Here is a 20,572-nt window from a genome sequence, read left to right as displayed (position 1 = left end):
GGTCATAATCCTGGGGTCCTGGGATGGGAGTCCCTCATCGGGCTCCCTGCTGAGCAAGGAGTCTGCTTGTCCCTCTCTCTACCCCCCCGCCCCCACTCATGCACACTCTCTCCCCCTCTCTAATAAAAAAATCTAAAAAAGAAAAAGAAAATGGAGTCTGAGACTCAAAAATATTCACAAAAAAGCCACAGCAATGGTAAAATTGTTTTACTGGGTTCAACAAACTTGGACAATTCTTTTTACTAAGATTATTAAGTTTATTTTTATAGTAAACAAAATATATTTCCAAAGTTTTGCAGAAATTTAACTGGGGAAAAAACACTTCAGTTAGTTTGGAAAGACAACTTTTAAAAGAAAGAATAAGTGAATTCCATTCAGGAAGAAAAAGACCAGTAGAATTGTATTCCCACTCCATTTTTTCTTCCAGTTTTATTAATAACTGACATTCATTACAGTATAAGCTTAGGCATACAGCATCATGGTTTGATTTACATATATTGCGACCATTTATTTTTTTAAGTTACCAAATTTTCTCATTTAAGCCACCATTTCTGTGTGTGTCTATTTAGAGAGCCTTTTGGAAACGAATTAAAGGTCTTTGACTTCTTCAATCTGTTGATAAACTCTTGAGAATGCTGAGGAATCTCCAGATAACCAGTATGTTTTCTCCTAGGAACAAACTTCAGAGCCTCTTCCCAACTACCAGTGTTTTTCAGACATAACAATATACGCATCATTTGATCTAAGGTAAGATTTTTGGTACCAGTGTCCCACTGTAAATATCTATCTAATGGAAGGCATTCTGTTGCCAGCTTCAGCCGTTTTGCCTTGGCTAGGGATGTGCCTGTCTGCATAGTCTTATCAACAAAAGATCCCACTATATAGATTTTATCATGCTTGAAAGTAGTCATAACATTGGGAGAATCTGCAGTTAAATATATAATACTATCCTTTGGGAATAAATCTGCATGAGACTTTTCTGTTGCTGTTAAAAGCAACTTGTCCCATTTTTCTCCATAACGTTTAACTAACTCTTTATGATAAGCACCATCTATTTTAAAGTTGCAGAAATAAAGATGGAAAGGATCAACATCTCTTCTGTTCCATCCTTCACTTTCTAGAAGTTGGGAAACAGTATTCTGGAGTTCTCTTGGTTTCATATAATTATCATAATCCATGTCAAAAACCAAAGGTTGTCCAAACTGCATGGCCTGAGCACCTTTCCAGCCCATGGCAATGTCCATATTCCTATCCCAAAGTCGCAGAAATAGAAAGTTTTGCTGTTTATCTTCCTTAGTGGTTTCTAGCAAGTGTTCTTTTATTGCTTTTTCCTTTGTTGCTGCTTTCATTTCCTTTTTTATTTGCTTAGCTTTTTTCTTTTTTTCCTTAATATATAAATATTTTAAGTATTTTTTTTTTGATGATTTAGAAACACATTCCATAGCAGTTTTAAGTTCTTCTTCACTCATGTCTTCTGGTACTTCTTTGCCAAGCAATCTCCACATCTCAATTAACTCCCTGATGGCAGCTAGGGGATCTTCATCCTTGCTACTCGAGACTGTTGAAACATCATCTTCTTCCACAGTGGATTTCATTGTAATTTTCCACCCATCCAATCCCAGCTGTTCAAGAGGTGATGTACTCTCCTTTTTAGGATAGGACACAGCTGGTATTTTGGAAGACATGTATCTCTGCAGAGCTGTTGAACATAAAAGCCTTCTCTTCCCAGGAATGGTAAGTGGCACCAAAAATCTGGCACAAGATCTTAAGGTGATACTACCACTCATTTTGAGGAAAACAGACATGTAAGACCCCTACAAAAGAAGCAAAATGTAATGAAAAGTTAGATAAAGATTTTTAAAACCTGTCAACTAATTGTGCAAGTATAAATTTGAGACACCAAAAAAGCAACTGATTTTTGAAACACAAAGTGAGCACAACTTTGTTGTACCATTAATTTTTCCTAGACTCCTGTGGCATAGAGCCTGTGATCATTCATCAGGCAAAAAGTTTAAAACTTATTTGGGTTCTTATTTTAGACATAAATTTCACTATTGCTTTGAGGAAAAGAAAGATCCTTTTTAGATTTGTATCTAGGGGCCCAGAATATCAGTATTACTGGATAAGAAAGTAATGTTCTGCTGATATGGGTGAGATCATGATGCTATATTCTTCTCCATTCTATACTAAGTCCGGATACAGATCCAAACACAAGCTCCTTAACATAAGCAACACATGAAGACAGTAAGACAAAGGGCAGAAAAATTATAGAGGATGGCAACTAGTAAAAAGCACTTAGGAGCTGCTGTATCAATGCTTTCATGTTTTCAAAACAGAAATATAGAAAGACCTACTGATTTAAAAACAAAACAAAATAGGGGCGCCTGGGTGCCTTAGTTGGTTAAGCTGATGCCTTCAGCTTGGGTCATGATCTCATGGGTCCTGAGATTGAGCCCCATATCGAGTTCCCTGCTCAGCCGAGAGTCTGGTTTCCCCCTCTGCCTCCCCACCCCCACTCACGCTCTCTCCCAAATAAATAAAATCTTTAAAAACAAGAACAAAATAAACCTCTTTTCTCCAGTTCAGAGTTTATTTTGCAGCAAATAATGTTATTGCCAAACAAAATGTCCAAAATTAGGGCAAATTTATATAAGCTCCACAATTTTTCCTAAAGTTCTGGATATCCACAAAACAATGAAGATGCTTAAAAATGTGAAACTCGTGCAGGATTTGAAGAAAAAAAAAAAGGAAATCAACATTTTACAAAATGCAACTGAAATACTTGAAAAATTCCTTCTTCCCTCTGCTTCATTTAATGACTCTGCATGCTTCTGAGAGTGGCTCTCTAAGCTGTGCCCTGATGCTCAAATGTCTTCCCCTCCTTTAATAGCAGATGTGCCTCTGAATTCTGTCTTTAGCCCTCCTCCTCTTTTCCCCCCCCCAATATAAAATTTTCCATGTGAGGTCTGATCTACCTCTGTGGCTTCAACCACCACGCATCAGAAGAAACACTTCAAATGCAACATATTAAAATAATCTCTCTCCCTTCCCTTTCCAATCTGCTTTACCTTCCACATGGTTTCAGGGAGAGACACTGCTATTCACCTATGTGCTGAAGCCAGAAACTGGGGGTCATTTTATTACCGTCCTCTCTCACACCCACCATATCTATAATCTATTTGAATTACATTCACTTTACTTTCTAAATACATCTTGAATCCATTAACTTCTTTTGAATCCCATTATCTTAATTGCATCCCCTAGCCTCCAGATTTGCTCTGCCTGCCTCAGTGCAAATCTGATCAATACACTCGTATGGTCCCCACGGTGTATTTTTAAACCCATAGCTGTCAGGTTAAATTCCAAACTTATAAACATGACTTTTAAAGTTTTCCACAAAATTACCTTTTGCTTACCTCTTCAGCTAGCTATTCTTCACCTCAAGCTTTAGATCAAGTATTCCTCCTACTAGTTCTTATAGCACCCTCTACCTCTCTATCATATTTGTAACACTGTTTTGTAATTGCCAGGTTACTTATTTGCCTGACTAGACAGTAAACTCTATCAGGACAAGGACTATTTATTTTTTTATTTTTATTTTTTAAAGATTTTATTTATTCATTTGAGAGAGAGAGCGCACAAGCAGGGGGACTGGCAGGCAGAGGGAGAGGGAGAAGCAGGCTCCCCGCTGAGCAAGGAGCCCAATGTGGGCTCGATTCCAGGACTCCAGGATCATGACCCCAGCTGAAGGCAGATGTTCAACCATCTGAGCCACCCAGGCACCCCATGGACTATTTATATTAACATTGAACCCAGTGCTTGGCAGTTTATGGCTCCCAGGAATCATTCAAGTATTTTTTGAATAAATATCATGGACCAATGCTTTTCGCATTTAAAACATGTTCAGACACCTTAAAAAAAAAAAAGTTTATTTTGGGGGGGCAGCTGGCTGGCTCAGTTGGTAGAGCATGTGACTCTTGATGGGGGGGGTGCCCTGAGTTCAAGCCCCAGGTTGGGTATACAGCTTACTTAAAAAAAAAAAAATTAAGTTTTTGTTGTTGTTGTTTTGCTTTTTAAGTAATCTCTACACCCAACGTGGGCTGGAACTCAGGCCCCCAATATCAAGAGTCGCATGCTCTTCAACTGACCTAGCCAGGCGCCCTATGTTCAGTCACCTTTTAAAGAAAAAACCATTTAGACTCCCTGAAATACTTAACGGGGAGTCCTCAGCCCCAATATGGGAAACATGATTTCAGAAACAAAGTCTTTAGACTTTTGTCTTTGTAACCGGTAAAGGTTTTTTAGGATATCATAGAAATGAAACCCAAATTTTATTTTATTTTTTTTTAAGATTTTATTTATTTACTTGACAGAGAGAGACACAGCGAGAGAGGGAACACAAGCAGGGGGAGTGGGAGAGGGAGAAGCAGGCTTCCCGCTGAGCAGGGAGCCCGATGCGGGGCTCGATCCTAGGACCCTGGGATCATGACCTGAGCGGAAGACAGACGCTCAACGACTGAGCCACCAGGCGCCCCTGAAACCCAAATTTTAAAACAAACAAGGATATCATTTTGGTAAACATTGCTCTTGTTCCAGGGATTTAAAAATCACTGGGCTTCCACTTATCTGTGGGCCTTCTTGGCGCACATGCTCCACTAAGTGTATCTTAGAACGGTTTCCCGTGTCCTCTCACTCAACACACAATTAAGAAGACAAGAAACATGCCCATACCAGGAGTGCAGAGACAGTGACTCCCACTGGTGCCAAACGCAGAGACCCGGAACGGACGCGGTATTCAGGCGTGGAAAGGTTGCGCACGAATCCGCACCTCACGCAACTACGCTAGTCGGTTTAGTTTCCGTACCTTACGGGTCAGCCGCGGCCGGAAATCCCGCCCACTCTCCCCGGCGCTTCCTTATGACGTCCTGCCATTAGAGGAAATCATTTCTGCCTGAAAACCAGTACTGTCCTGGAGGATGCTGGTTGCTGGCTTTGGGGCCATGCCAGGGATCCTCTCAACCGGTGTGTGCTTGTAGCTGGTTTTATTTTGTTACACCACTATTTAAAATATTTCTTTTCCTCTTCTCTTAACCTCTTCTCTGCTTGGTGCACGTATTTATCAGCATTTACTCACATAGTGCTAAAATAAAATGATGTTTTCACAAGTCTCACTCAACTTTAAACAGCTTGATGCTAGGACTTTAACAATGAACCTTTGTGACCAGTTTATCACCAGCACCTGGTACATTGCTTGGAACATGACAGGCAACACAAAATATCTCTCACTCCCCTTAGCTAATTTGTTAAATTTAATGTGAAAAATTAAGTCACACACTGCAAATTAGTGGCCTGTGGGTCAAAATCCAGTCTGCAGGTGCTTTGTTTAGCCAGCACATTTTAAAGTGTTTTAATTTAGTTGTCACTATTAAAGCATTAGGCACAGCATCATTCACTGGGGAAAGGACAGTCTTTTTCAAGGAATGGTGCTGAAAAAAGTTGGACCCTTAACCTAAAACCATACAAAATTAACTCAAAATGGATCAAAGACTTCAACATAAAAGTCAAAACTATAAAACTCTTAGAAGGAAACATGGGGGAAAACTTCATGACATTGGATTTGGCAATAATTTCTTGTATATGACCTCAAAAGCACAAGCAACGAGAAAGCAGACATTTTATACAAAATTAAAAACTTTCGTACATCAAAGGACACTATTGACAGAGTAACAGATTTGGAAGATATTTAAGAAGTAAAAATGATAGAATTTGGTGATTGGGATTTGGGGGTAGAAGGAGAAGTCAATATTATACTTTGAGCATTGGGACAGACAGTGATTAGTTGTGCAGGGAAGGGGGAAAGGAGTAGATGGGGTGAGGGCAGAGTTGGTGAGAGCAATTTTAGACATAATGACTGAGCTCCCTTCAAAGTCAGATGATGTCTCCTTTACAATATATGGCAGTTGGCTGCATGGGGCTAGAGTTAAGGAGAAAGGGAATGAACCAAAGCTAGAGATTTGAGAGCTATGAAAGAGGCTTTGAAACCAGTGTCTGTGAAACCATGTGTGTAGAATAGATTACCCAGTGTCTGGGTAAAGAGGAGGAGTAAGCAAAGGAGACTGAAAATGAGCAGCTAGAGATATAGGGGGGAAATAATCAGAATATGACAGAAGCCAAGGGAAGAGCGTTTCAAGGAAGAGTGACCCAGTAAGGTTCAAATGGGTCAACTAGGTCAAATGCTGCCTATATATCACGTAACACAGACTGAGAGGCATCCGTTGCGTTGGGACCATATTGTGAGGTTTGGAGGCTGAAGTCAGATGAGAGTGGTTAAGGAATTAGTGGATTATGAGAAAATGGAGTCAGCAAGTGTAAATGTTTTTTTTTTTTTAAGATTTTTATTTATTTATTTGAGACAGAGAGAATGAGAGAGACAGAGAGCACATGAGAGGGGGGAGGGTCAGAGGGAGAAGCAGGCTCCCTGCCGAGCAGGGAGCCCGATGCGGGACTCGATCCCGGGTCTCCAGGATCATGACCTGAGCCGAAGGCAGTCGCTCAACCAACTGAGCCACCCAGGCGCCCAAGTGTAAATGTTTTAATGAAATTTGGCAGGGGCAATATACAATGGGTTCAGTTCCTAGGTGTGGCATCCAGGAAATTTTGTTACTTTGTTAAATTTTATTATTACTGTTATGTTGGGAGAGACTTGACCAACTGATAGGATTTTTAGCAAGGGAGTGAGGAAAATAAAAGATAGTGAGAAGAGTGAACTTCCTGAGAAGATTGGAAGAGATGGTATTCAGAGGACAATTGGAGGGAATTGGTCTTGGATAGGAGGAAATTCTATTCCTTTGTAACAGGAAGAAAGGAAGAGACAGGTGGGAATAGAAGCCAATTTGTAGATATGGCAGCTTACTTTGAGTTTCCATTTCTGGAAATGGACTTAAATCTCTTATTTTTAATTTGTATTTGTTTTTATATTATGTGAAAGACAACTGGAAGGACTGGTCTTTTTTTTTTTTTTAAAGATTTTATTTATTTGACAGAGAGGGACACAGCGAGAGAGGGAACACAAGCAGGGGGAGTGGGAGAGGGAGAAGGAGGCTTCCCGACGAGCAGAGAGCCCGATGCGGGGCTCGATCCCAGGGTCCTGGGATTATGACCTGAGCCGAAGGCAGACGCTTAACGACTGAGCCACCCAGGCGCCCCAGGACTGGTCTTGAAGAGTGAGATGCAACCCTTCCCTTACTACAGGAGGGAAAGGTAAATGTGTCAGTTCACATGGATCATAAACATGGGCTCAATGAACAAACCCCTTTTGTTGCTTTCCTCAGGGTAGGAAACTAGGCCAGATGATAATCCATCATAACTTTCACCTCACATGAGGTAAATTTAACTTTATTAACATTCATTACCTAGTCTTTCTTTTTTTTAAGTTTTATTTATTTATTTATTTGAGAGAGAGAGCCAGAGAGAGAACATGAGCGGAGGGGAGAGGCAGAAGCAGACTCCGCACTAAGCAGGAAGCCCGACGTGGGGCTCGATCGCAGAAACCTGGGATCATGACCTGAGCAGAAGGCAGACGCTTAATCGACTGAGCCACCCAGGCACCCCTACCTAGTCTTTCTAACAGTGGTTCACAAAGTATGGTCCCTAGAGCAGCAGGAACAGCATCAGCATCACTTGGAGACTAGTTAGAAAGGCAAAATTTCATGCCCCACCTACCTCTACTGAATCAGAAACTTTGGCAGTGAGGCCCATCAGTCTTTGTCTTAACAAGATCTCCAGGTTATCCTAATGCACTCTGACGTTAGAGAACCACTGTGTTTGAAGAAACTTTGAAAAGCAAGTGAGGAGTTTCTTGTTTTCTTTTTAAAAAAGAGACTTCCCTTAGCAAACAATGTGTTGTCCTTTTTGTTAAGATATGTTTAGTCTGGTACTGGAAAGTGACACACAAATCTTGATGCACTTTGCTTACAAACAATGATAATAGCCCATTACCTCTAACTATTTTCCACAAGGAAAAGAAATCATATGGTGATGTCACAAGAACTTAGGATTTTCCTGAAGGCCTCTCCTAACAGTCTTTTCCCTATCAGGACACATCTCTGGTCTGCAGTTTACAGCCAAGAAACTGGATGGTTTTTTTTTTTTTTTAACTTCAAGGTGCAAAAATAGATCAACATCAAAAGAGTACAGGAACAGATTAGGGTGACCCCTGGAAGAGAAAGCTTAAAATAAACTTTATTTTCAAAACAAGCATTTGTCTATGGCAAAAATGCTGTTTTGCTGAAAAAGAGAAACCAGCTTCTAAATACACAGAGCTGTTTATTAAAACAAGAAAAAGGGGCACCTGGGTGGCTTCGTTGGTGACCAACTCTTGATTTCGGCTCAGGTCCTGATCTCAGGATCGTGTTATCGAGCCCTGCATCAGGCGCCACATTGGGCATGGAACCTGCTATGATCCCCCCCTCCAGGCTTTCACATGCACACGCCCTTTCTACAAATAGATAAATAAATAAACAAACAAGAAAAAATTTGAAAGATGAGATAAACATGCTCCTAGAGCGGAGATAATATTATAACCAATAACTGAGTTGAGTTACTATACCATTAATTTCATTTGGCATCATTTCGCATGCAGTGGTTTAAAATATGTCCCCCAATTCTTTGACTCTCTCTTTTAGAGGTGGAGCCCAATTCCTCTTCCCTTGGACTTAGTGACTCATTTCTAACAAATAAAAAAAAAAAGTGGACCAGTATGCAACTCAGAGAATAGGTCATAAAAAGGCAGTGCCTTTCCTGCTTGTGCTCCTTCACCTGGATGATTCACCCTGGGAGAGCTGCCATGTCCTGAAGACATACAAATGACAAAGGCTCTCTTCTTCACTAAACTTTACTTAGGCTCCTCTGAGCCCTCTTCTGGACTAGTCCTCAACCTTGGCCTTCTGTGAGGATGCAGAGCTTAGTCTTAGCAAGAATCCTGCTAAATCAACTCTTGATAGCTGATCAAGTTCCTCATTTCCCACTCTTGTTGTCTAAGGCCCTGGCTTGCCTTTAACAATAATCTCCCTACCCTGATGCCTCCTCTTAGTAGTTTTCCATCACTGACACCCTATCTTTGCTGTATTCAGAGTTGAGTTCAATCTCCCTGCCCTATTGCAATATCCCTAATTACAACAGTTTTGAATTAAGTCTTCCTTACCATTTTAACAAGTGCCAGAATAACTTCTTTAACAGAAACAGCATATGGAAGAAGTCCACATGGTGAGGAATCAAGGCCTTCTGCCAAACAGCCAGTCAAGCTTTAAAGATCACTGCAACCCCAGACAATCTTGACTGTACTCTCCAGAGAGATCTGAGCCAAAATTACCCAGTTAAACTGCTCCTGAATTTCTGAACAACAGAAACTGTGAAATAATAAATATTTGTTCTAAGCCACCAAGTTTTGGGGGTAATCTGTTATGCAGCTATAGATAACTAATATACCTGACTACCAGATTAAATAGCAAATCGGGAGTTATGAGAAATATCAACTTCAAGTTAGTTAAGTGCAAGACAGAAGAGTGGTTTTTTTTGTTGTTTTTTTTAAGATTTTATTTATTTATTTGACAGAGAGACAGCGAGAGCAGGAACACAAGCAGGGGGAGTGGGAGAGGGAGAAGCAGGCTTCCCGCCGAGCAGGGACCCCGATGTGGGGCTTGATCCCAGGACCCTGGGATCATGACCTGAGCTGAAGGCAGACGCTTAACGACTGAGCCACCCAGGCGCCCTGACAGAAGAGCTTTTATGGCAACTTCTTAAAAACTTTTTTTGGTGCTTTTCACATTAAGTGCATTAAATACATTCTACATAGACTATATCGAAAGGGACTTCAAAGCTCACTTCAATTACAAATTGGAAAGTAAAGGCTAGGAGAGAATAACTGGTTTATCCAAGGCTGAGTTTCATTTAAAACCTGCATATCCCAATTTACCGTTCAGTGGTTTTTGTTTTTGTTTTTTTTTTTTCATTATGCCACTTAAGACATGGTACAGAAAGAAGAGAAATTGGAAATATGTCTTTAATGATAAAGATTTGTCCTAGTCTGTCTGGTCTGCTATAACAGAGTATCACAAACTGGGAGGCTTAAACAAATGTTTATTTCTTACATTTCTAGAGGCTGGGTCGTCCAAGAGCAAGGCACTGGCAGATTCAGTGTCTGGTAAAGGGCTGCTTCCTGATTCACAGATGAATGTCTTCTTGCTGTGTCCTCACATGGTAGAAGGGAGTTCTCTGAGGTATCCTTCATAGGAACACTAATCCCATTCATGAGGATCCACCCTCATGATCAAATCACCTTTCAAATCTATATGTTCTATTAGATATAGCAGAGTTAATTTTTCCTTTTTTTTGAGAGAGAGAGTATGCACTCGTGCATTCACGCACACACAAGTGGGGGTGGGGTGGGAGGGAGGGGCGGAGAGAGAGGGAGAGAGAGAACCTCAAGCAGGCTCCACACCCAGTGTGCAGAGCCCCATGCAGGGCTTGATTCCATGACCCCAAGATCATGACCTTAGCCGAAATCAAGAGCTGGAAACAAGTGGCTGAACCACCCAGGCACCCTGTGGCAGAGTTAATTTTTCTTTTTCTTTTCTTTTTTTTTTTTAACAATTTTATTTATTTGACAGAGAGAGCACAAGCAGGGGGAGCAGTAGGCAGAGGGAGAGGGAGAAGCAGGCTCCCCCACAGAGCAGGGACCTGACATGGGGCTCGATGCTAGGATCCTGGGATCATGACCTGAGCTGAAGGCAGTCGCTTAACCAACTGAGCCACCCAGGAGCTCCCAGAGTTAATTTTTCAAATGCAATGTCTACTATGGGTTCCTCTTTTACTCATCTATGGGCAGAGCTAAAGATAATTTGTAACCACCTCCTTTTTCTCTTTTTAGAACTTCTGGAACAGCCAAAATAAATTTTTCACCAGTAGTCCCTATTTCAGCAAATGGCATTTCTATACATATAGTTGCTCAAGCCAGAAATCTGGGAGTAATCCTTACTATTTCGTTCTCTTTATTCCTGACCTCCAATCACAAAATTTTGTTCACAGAAACAAAAGTATTAGCATATAGCACAAGTATTACATAATTAAATATTAGTATTTAAGTATTAGTGTTAACTATATTAGTATTAGTAGTTAAGTATTAGTATTAAGTATTTCTCACACTACTACCAAAATTAATTTGGTCTCTCAGCCTCCAAGCTTGTCCTTCCTCTAATCTATTCCCCGAACTGCAATCAGGATATTCTTTATAATATGTAAAGCTGAGAATATTCTCCGGTCTAAAACCATCCAACGTTTCTCACTGTTATGAGAATAAAGTCAAAAATCATAACCATGGGCATTGCAGCCTTGAGCAAACTGCCTCTGATTATCTCTAACTTAACTTTCCAACTACTGACAAAACCTCTCTCCTTGACCAAATCTGAGCCCGGCTCCTATGAGCCCTCTTCTCAACTAGGCTCCAGCGTTGGACTCCATCCTTGGTCCACTTAGTCCAGTTTTTGTTGTTGTTGTTGTTGTCACTTAATCCAGTCTTAGCAAGAATTCTGCTGTCAGTTAGTGAAAATCTCCCATTTTGGCATCTGATCATCCTCAAGATCTGATAAAATTCCTCATCCTCCAGGCCTCCTCATCCTGGCCTGCCTCCAGTAAGAATTATATTGAGTCAGCCTATTAAGAATCTCTCTTATGCCTGATGTTTCCTCTTGGTTAGTTTTCCGTTCACTGACCCTCATCCTACACTTTGGCTATAACATTCCCCCCCCCCCTCGATTGTCCCTGTTGAGTCAGAAGTTGAGTCTGATCTCTCTCCCTTACTGCAAAACCCCATTGCAGTAATCCTTCCTAAATAAAGTCTTCCTTATGTCTTTAACAAATGTCATGAATAATTTTTTCTTTGACATTACTCACCCATAATTTTTTAGCTTCAGTTGAACTGGACTTCTTTCTCCCATGTCAAGACTTTTGCATATGCTATTCCTTTGCCTATGAATTTGTTTTCCCACCTAATTGCTATTATCCTTTAAACTAAGCATCATTTTCTCAGGGAGGCATTCCCTGGCCCCCAAGGCTGTTAGATCTCATACTAGATGTTCCATGGCACCTTATATTTCTGAACACTCTTCACACTAGCAATTTGTTGTTCATTGTGAACTCCACAAGGATAAAGGCAATGTTGGCCTTGTTTGCTGGTATCCTCAAAAGCTACAATTGACTGGTACATAGTAGACACTCAAATATTAGCTGAAGGTGTGAATAGATACCTTCAATACATTTGAACAGAAGACTAATAAATTAAAGCAAAAGAACACAAACATATAAAAATAGAGTTTATGATAATTTTTATGTTCACTTATAGTTTTAATATGGCATTAACAACATAGAAACCAAAGACTTAGGATTTAATCTGTATCAGCTACTTCTTTTAAATCATAAGAGAGCTTTTCAAAAGATCCTCTAACTTGAATAATACTGTAAAATATTAATGATGGTATTGACTGTTCATCAATAGGGCTACAAAAGAGAACATATTCACTTTTCAAAGAAAGTAACAAATCAAACCTCAAGCCAGAATATAACACTGTGTATATTCTTTTCATAATATAATACTGCAAAGTATTCTTTTTCTTCTAGCATCTACATTAGCAACATTTCAGTGAGACAAAAAAAAAAATCTTAGATGACAAAAAAGCAACTTAAGCACTTTGCTTTCTTTTTGTGGAGCTTCTCGTTACTATTGGCACTCGAGAGAAATTAATAGTTGTTTTGGCTTTCAAAGCTCTTTTAAAGTATTTAAAAATTGACTGAAGGCTAGAGGAAGGGGCTAAGTTGTGTTTTTCTGTACCAGCAGAAACAATAGGAAACTCCTTTTTTAAAACAGTAGCTGCAGGTTTATCCAAAGGCTTAGGACTTGTCACCCATTCACGGCAGTGGTGCTTTATCCAGGCTAATAACTGCACATCACTTCCCAGCTGGTGTCCTACATGATGTTCAGAGTCAATAAGTGCAACAGCATATACTTTGTTCATCACTTCCCACTTTCTACGAACAAGTAAGTCCATAAAAACCAAACCTCCATAACCATGTACAACGAAAGCAACATCTTTGCCTTCAGTCTTTGAAATGAAGTAATCCCAAATGTAAGCCATGTGTTCTTCAGGGGTGTTGCTGCATCTTTTAGGGATGCACTGGAGAGGTTGCTGGAGAGAGAAAAAATTCTCTGCCTGAACCATTTTTAGGGAAGAGGACCCAATATTTTGTGTTAAAAGGTCTTTCCACTCTTTTTCCATCTTTAGGTCCACAAAATTGTCATTGGGGTTTAGCACAATTACATCATAATGTGCTTGCAATGCCATTTGAATACACGGTATCTGACTTCCATGTTGGAGACCGTGATGTATTATTGCTTGCTGACTCCACTGACCAGCTCTAAAGACCCCATGGTCTTGAAGAAGGACAAGAAGAACAGAATGATGACTTGTTAATGCTCTCTCACTCATGAAAAAGAAGCTTCTTGGTTCCTTATCAGCCTCTGGTGGGATATACACTTTTTGTAATTTGCATACTTTCTCCAAAAGCTCATAAATGTATTGTGCAAGCAAATGGCCAAGGGCCTGGTAGCGCTTGCTATTCCTCTCAAGGACATTTTTATAATAGTTAAAGACAAAAGGCCTTTGTGTCTCAGTGTGTCTCAATTCAGCTTTTTCATTGAAGTCATATTTAAGTTCTTCTAGTAAGTCAGATTGTTCAATAAATTTCTGGAAGCTCAGCTCCGGAGTCACTGGTAACCACTGAAAGTAAAAAGCAATAGTATGTCAATGGTAGAAAAAATAAAATTTTCAGCTTGTTAAATTATTCCTGTGGGAAATCATGCTAAAATTAAGCACTTCACTAAGACATTACCCTTTTATGCTAAAGACTTTAACTCAAAATAATTGTGAATGATGCAAAGTAGTAAGGCACAGTGAAGTAAGGGACAATGGCTAGACCATATATAATGACAGAACCCAAAGTATCTTGTCCAGGAAGCCAACCTCAATAAACAACCCAGAAAGCCAGCCTGCTATAAGTCAGAGTTGTAGGAAGTCAGACCACTACCTCTAGTGACAATCCAGGAAGCTAAACAATAACCTCTGCTACAACGGGCACTAAACAGCCAGGACTTAACTAATAACTGAGAGAGAGAGAATCTTAAGCAGGCTCCAGGCCCAGCACAAAGCCTGATCTCATGACCCTGAGATCATGACCTGAGCCGAAATCAAGAATTGGGCACTAAACTGACTGAGCCACCCAGGCACCCCTTGCTCGCATATTTTTAAATTATATGTCTTCCTTCACTGGAAAAAGCTCTAGCAGAACAGAAATTTTGTTTTTAAAGATTTTATTTATTTATTTGACAGAAGAGAGAGTGAGAGAGCACAAGCAGGGGGAGCGGCAGACAGAGGGAGAGGAAGAAGCAGTCTCCCTGCTGATCAGGGAGTCTGATGTGGGGCTCCATCCCAGGACCCTAGGAACATGACCTGAGCTGAAGGCAAATGCTTAACCGACTGAGCCACCCAGGCACCCCATGAAATTTCATTTAACTACTATATCTTCGATACTTAGTATGCCCTTTGGCACATATTACATTAATATTTTTTGAATAAATAAATGTAAAATAGGTATAACATTATTTGTTTCACAAGGCTGTTGTGAAAAATTAAGTAATGTAGGTAAAAACCATCTTACACAGTGTCTCACACATGAAAGGTTCTGTGAAATTAGACAGGATGATACTCCGTTTTGAGATGTGAAATAAAAAACCATATATATATATATATCTGTCCTGTCTTCCTTTTTCACTTTAACATTGTGATATTTATCCATATTGATAAATGTAGTCCTAGGTTGTTCATTTGTCTGTTTATGGTGTTCCATTGTTTGAATATGCCTTTGAATATGCCATAGTTTAACTATTTTCTTGTTGAAGAACATTTAGGTTACTCTTTTTCCACTATTATAAACAAAGTTGCAATGAACATTTTTATAGCTATATTTTTGTACACGTATCAAGAATTTCCCTAGGCAATATACTTGAAAGTGGAATTTCTAGATTGTATCAGCATCTTCCACTTTACCAGATATTGATTGCCAGATTGCTCTCTAAAAAGGAAGGTCTATTTTATAATTTGGCATGGTTTGCATAGAAAAGCAGTAGTCTGTTAGATCTAATATAGTATTTAGGGGTGCCTGGCTGGTTCAGTCGTAAGAGCATGCAACTCTTGATCTCAGCTTCATGAGTTGAAGCCCCATGTTGGGGGTAGATTACTTAAACTTTTAAAAAAATATCCTGTTTATTCAGGTGCTGGGCTGAAAACTGCCTTTTTCTGTACTGAAATAAAGAGAAAGATCCAGTATATTTAAAACTCAGTGAACTGAACCAAGAATCTTGTTAGCTAGTGATTTAACTTTTCTTTTAATCACAGAGTAAAATAAACAAAATCGGTATTTTCTAATAGCATATAGTACAACATTTAATTATTCTTTTCCACTTTTGTTAAGTGTGTACTTAGTTGTTTGAGAGGCAATTCTCAGGGGTAATGAATGAGAGTTTGCAAACTAGAATAACCAAATGGCACACAGATATAAAAAGGACAGATGGAGATGGAGTGACCAAGAGCAAAATAGACAGTTATCTTACAGAACAAAAAGCGAGACAATTCTTTAGAATTTATTTTAGCACATTTTGCTTGGTTAATATACTCCAACCTGTAACTCTCCCCTGAATTCATATCCAGCTGTCTATTCGACATACTTACTTAGATGTCAAATAGCCATCTCAAGCTTAACATGTCCAAAACCCTTCCTTCAATCTACTCTCTCTCTACTCTTTACTACCTTAGTAAATGGCAACTTTATTCTTTCAGTTACTCATGTTGCAAACTTTCCTTCTTTTACACTCAACCCAATCAATCAGCAAATCTTTAGGTTCTGTTATTTGAAATATATCTGTCATTGAATCACTTATCATCCCTCCACCTCTACCACCCTAGTCCAAGTCACCAACAACTCTCCCCTTCATTATCAAGTCTCCTGTGCAATCTCTTGGCATAAACTCTTATCACCCTGCAGTCTGTTTTCCACACAGCAGCTAGAATGATCTTTTCAAAATCTCTAAATTGGATTTCACACCCTTGTTCAAAATTCTCAATGGTTTCCCCTCTCAGAATAAAAGCCTAGGTCCTGGGACGCTTGGGTGGCTCAGTCAGTTAAGCATCTGCCTTCAGCTCAGGTCATGATCCCAGGATCCTGGGATCGAGCCCCATATCCTTGCTCAGTGGGGAGCCTGCTTCTCCCTCTGCCTGCAGCTCCCCGCTTGTGCTCTCTCTCTCTCTTCCTGACAAATAAGTAAATAAAATCTTAAAAAAAAAAAAAAGCCTAGGTCCTTATCGTCACCTACAAGGTCCCACATGGCCCTTAGCTCTTCAATGTCATTTCCTTCCATTTTCTTACTTGCTTACTCATCTAGCTTCATGATCTGGCTCTTAGCTCTTTCTCAGGTGTATTTCCCACCACGCTCTTGCTTACTTCACCCTAGCCACACCTGGCCTTTTTGCCTCCAACCTATGAAGCAAGCTCCTGTTTAAGGGCATTCCCCCTTGCTATGCCTACAGCTTGGAACACTCTTCCCCTACATATCTGTAGGGCTTTATTTCCTTCAAGTTTCTGCCCACTTGTTATCTGATCAGAGATCTGAGCATTCTATCTGAAAGGGCAATCCTCTCCAATTCTTCCTCATTCCCTATGATTCTTCTTTTTTTCTCTCTCTCTTTCTTTCCCTCCCTTTCTCTTTTTCTTTCGTTCTTTCTTTTCTTCTCTCTGCTGCCTCTCTCTCTCTCTTAAGCACTTACTACCTACCAGCTGACATATACTTATTGTCTGTCCTCCCCCCTTCTTGCATTAGAATAGAAGTTCCATGAAGCAGGGACAAAGGCTTTGTTTTGTTCACTACTCTATCTCTAGTTCTTGGAAAATGCCTGAATTCTAGGCTTAAATATTGTTGTTAGGATTTTATGATTTTGCTAAGGGCATAACGAAGTAAAGAACAAAAGTCCTCTAGCTGTATATACAGAAGAAAGATGCATACAAAGCTTTTTAAAAATTATAGAGGCTTCTTGTATAATTTTAAAGTTAATAAATGTCAATTTAATAATCATTTTTAGAGAATATCCTATGCATCTATATGTTTTCTCTTTTACAAATCAAGATGGTCCATTAAAATAAAGGAGAGAAATCAAACTTTTTAGTTTCTGAAAGAATGGACTGGAATAAGATAGCTTAGTTTTAGGAATAAGATTGTTAGAGCTGCAAAGCACGTTACTGATATTCTTAGTATGTTTATTTTATAGAGAAATGAGGCTTTCAAAGGTAAAATGACATGCTCAAAGTGACTCAGGCAGTTCTAGGAACCTGAGAGAAGATTCATTTTTACCAGTGATCTTATAAATGCATAATATTTAACTGTTTATTTCATTCATCCACCAAAAATTTAGTGAAGGCATTTGTTAGACACTTAGTGTCTTATATCCCATAGCCTAGTCATTTTACATTAAATGGAATAATAGAGAATAGTATATAGTCATTGTGAGAATTTTAAATTAGGTCTTTCTAGAGACTTGGAATAAGTGGTTGACACAGCTGCTATTTTTTGTTCTAGGGATGGCTATTGTTTTTATTTATTTAAAAAATTGTGGTATAATATACTAAAATTTACCATTTTAACCATTTTTAGTTGTATAGTTCAGTGGCATTAAGTACATTCACATTGTTGTGCAACCATTACTGTTATCCACCCACAGAACATTTTTCATCTTACAAAACTCTAACTTGGTAACCATTAAGGGATAACTCCTCATTTCCCCTTTGCCCCAGCACCGTTCTACTTTCTATGAACTTGACAAGAGAGTAGGTGGGGCAACAGAATCACAGATGCAAATAATTTTAATTAGCTTGATTTTAAGGAACTCCTTTCCTTTTTAGGATCATAAAGTATACTTAACAATATTTTACATTCTTCACAGGTGAATAGTAAGCTTTTATGAAAACATAATTTTACTTTGTTCCTGGGTTTCAACATCAAAAAAAAAAAAGAGAGAGAGAGGAAAGAAAATATAAATTTAAATCTGAGAAGTCAGGGCCTAACTCCTGATTACACAATAATACCTTATTATAGTAATTATAGTCCTTTGGTATACTTAAGAGTTCCTTTTGTATATCCTATGCCATTAAGAAGCACAGAATGAAGGATGCTAAAAGTATCTAAATACTTTTTTTTACAATGAACATTATTTTATTTGTTTTTCTAGAAAATAAAACAAAGAATCCTTTAAAACATATTTTAAGAAAAGAATGACTATTTGGTACAAAAGCAACATTATTTTCTCAACACAGAATGCAATTATGAAGTTTTTTACTAAAATTATTTCTGTATACAACTCCATTTAGTAAATTATAGAAAATAGAAAATGATAAAGCTTATGAAATGACATTATGTAGAAGGTTCAAAAAAAGCAAACTAAATCCCTTCCTCTTAGCATTCCTTCTCCCTACCTATCTCTCCCCAGCAAAGACTAAAATAGCTGAATTTAATCTACCTGAGGCAAAGACAGAGAAAACAGGATTTTAGAGGTAGAAAGAAAAAAAATATATATCAGATGTCACCAAATCCTGGGTTTCCCAAATTTGAGTATGCAACAGAATTTTCTAGGAAAGTTAAAAAAAAAGTTTAGTGAACAATTATAAAGAGAAACATCCTCTAACCACCATGGGCCATGCCAGCCATTCCTTACATCCCTTCAAACGCTTTTCCCTCTCTCCAAAAGTAACCACTCTGGACTTTTATAGAAATCACTGCTTTGCATTTCTTTATGGTTTTATCTCCTAAGTGTACAGCCCTGGAAATTATTGTTTAGTAGTTCAGTTTTGTACTTAAAAAAATACTTGATACGTCTTCCTGGGAAAAATTTTAAACATACAGGTTATTAGGTTCCACTTCCAGGAGATTCTGATTTAAAAGGTTTGAGGTGGGGCCTAGAAGTAGTGTAAGAAAAGATGCTCCCAAGTAATTTTGAAAACTAGATTTTTGGATTTATGGACTTTGTCCAATCCTAGACACTATGTTTTTTGATTTGGATTATTCAGAGGTAAGTGGGTACCAAACTGTTAAAGGCTAAAGAAGACGAGACTACCTAAAGCCTCAATTTTACTAAATAGTAACATAAAATGAAATTTTTCCCTTGAAACTAACCAAATGTATTAAGGCACAGAAATGCTGACTAAACATTTCATTTTAAGATAGAACACTCCAGGGGTGCCTGGGTGGCTCAGTCGTTAAGCGTCTGCCTTCGGCTCAGGTCATGGTCCCAGGGGCCTGGGATCGAGCCCTGCATCCGGCTCCCTGCTCCACGGGAAGCCTACTTCTCCCTCTCCCACTCCCCCTGCTTGTGTTCCCTCTCTTGCTGTGTCTCTCTCTGTCAAATTAATAAATAAAATCTTTAAAAAAAAAAAGAACACTTCAAAGAAATTAGTGGTATATGTACAAGATACCTTGGGTTCAGCCCCAGGGCATGACAATTTAGGGATCTTCAGTTAAAGGTTTGTGCATACATTCCTTCTATAGCTTTTTGGACAAAAGATTATCCATCTGCTGCTTGAATACCTAGAATTACTGCAGGTTTTCATAACTTCTGGAAACAGGCTATTCCACTGCAAGGCAGTTACAACTGATTATCTTAAAAAGGAAGATGTCTTTAAAACTAAACAACCTATATGTGTCTTTTCATGATTCACAGGTAACTTCATTTATATGTGGAATAAAAACTTCCTTCACAGAATTCTCAGCATTTTAAAGAAAAGAATCAATTACCAATGAAAATGAAGTGAATAGCAACATAATACAGTGCTCCATATATCTTTGCAAAATCTAGGCTTTCCTGGTGCCCATGGTAAGAAGTTCCAGATTGTTTATTTTAGTTTTTAAAACAGGAAATCAAGATGTTCACAGTGCCCATCTAAACTTCTTCACAGGGGTGCCTGGGTGGCTCAGCCAGTTGAGTGTCTGTCTTCAGCTCAGGTTAGGATTGAGCCCCAAGTTGGGCTCTCTGCTCAGTGGGGAGTCTGCTTCTCCTTTTCCTCCACCCCGCCCCCCACTCGGTCTCTCTCTCTCTCTCAAATAAATAAAAAATCTTGAAAAAAATAAACCTCTTTACATTCATATTGTACTTAAAGTTAATTCACTTGTGATGAGAAAGGGCCTTTTGCAAATTTTATTAAGTTCTCTTCCAAGAAATTGTTTATCAAGGGGTAAAATAAAGGGTTGATCAATTTCACACTGCCACTTTGTCTTGAAACTATTAAAACAATACCCACTATACCCACTGCTTAGAACAAAAATACAATGAATACCTAATTTAATAACTTTATATGCACTTTTAACACTTAATAAAGAACCATACCCATTGAGATAAAACCTGTCCATTCTCTCTTATAAAATACT

General features: G+C 38.9%; 2 protein-coding genes across 2 annotated transcripts; both read right to left on the bottom strand.

Annotated features, from left to right (window-relative positions):
• Positions 1-482: 482 nt before the first annotated feature.
• TRMT10C (tRNA methyltransferase 10C, mitochondrial RNase P subunit) lies at positions 483-4,843 on the bottom strand. Its single transcript, XM_021692505.1, has 2 exons — positions 4,732-4,843; positions 483-1,814 (listed from the first exon to the last, which is right to left on the bottom strand). The coding sequence occupies exon 2, from the start codon at positions 1,803-1,805 to the stop codon at positions 534-536; it is 1,272 nt and encodes a 423-aa protein (XP_021548180.1). The 5' UTR covers positions 1,806-1,814; positions 4,732-4,843; the 3' UTR covers positions 483-533.
• A 7,891-nt stretch (positions 4,844-12,734) lies between these two features.
• Positions 12,735-16,522, bottom strand: LOC110582692 (putative protein FAM172B). Its single transcript, XM_021692692.1, has 2 exons — positions 16,478-16,522; positions 12,735-13,829 (listed from the first exon to the last, which is right to left on the bottom strand). The coding sequence occupies exons 1-2, from the start codon at positions 16,520-16,522 to the stop codon at positions 12,735-12,737; spliced, it is 1,140 nt and encodes a 379-aa protein (XP_021548367.1).
• Positions 16,523-20,572: the final 4,050 nt, after the last annotated feature.

This window comes from Neomonachus schauinslandi, chromosome 1 (genome assembly GCF_002201575.2).
Source record: "Neomonachus schauinslandi chromosome 1, ASM220157v2, whole genome shotgun sequence".
Taxonomy (NCBI): domain Eukaryota; kingdom Metazoa; phylum Chordata; class Mammalia; order Carnivora; family Phocidae; genus Neomonachus; species Neomonachus schauinslandi.
This window is presented reverse-complemented; position numbering and strand designations above follow the sequence as displayed.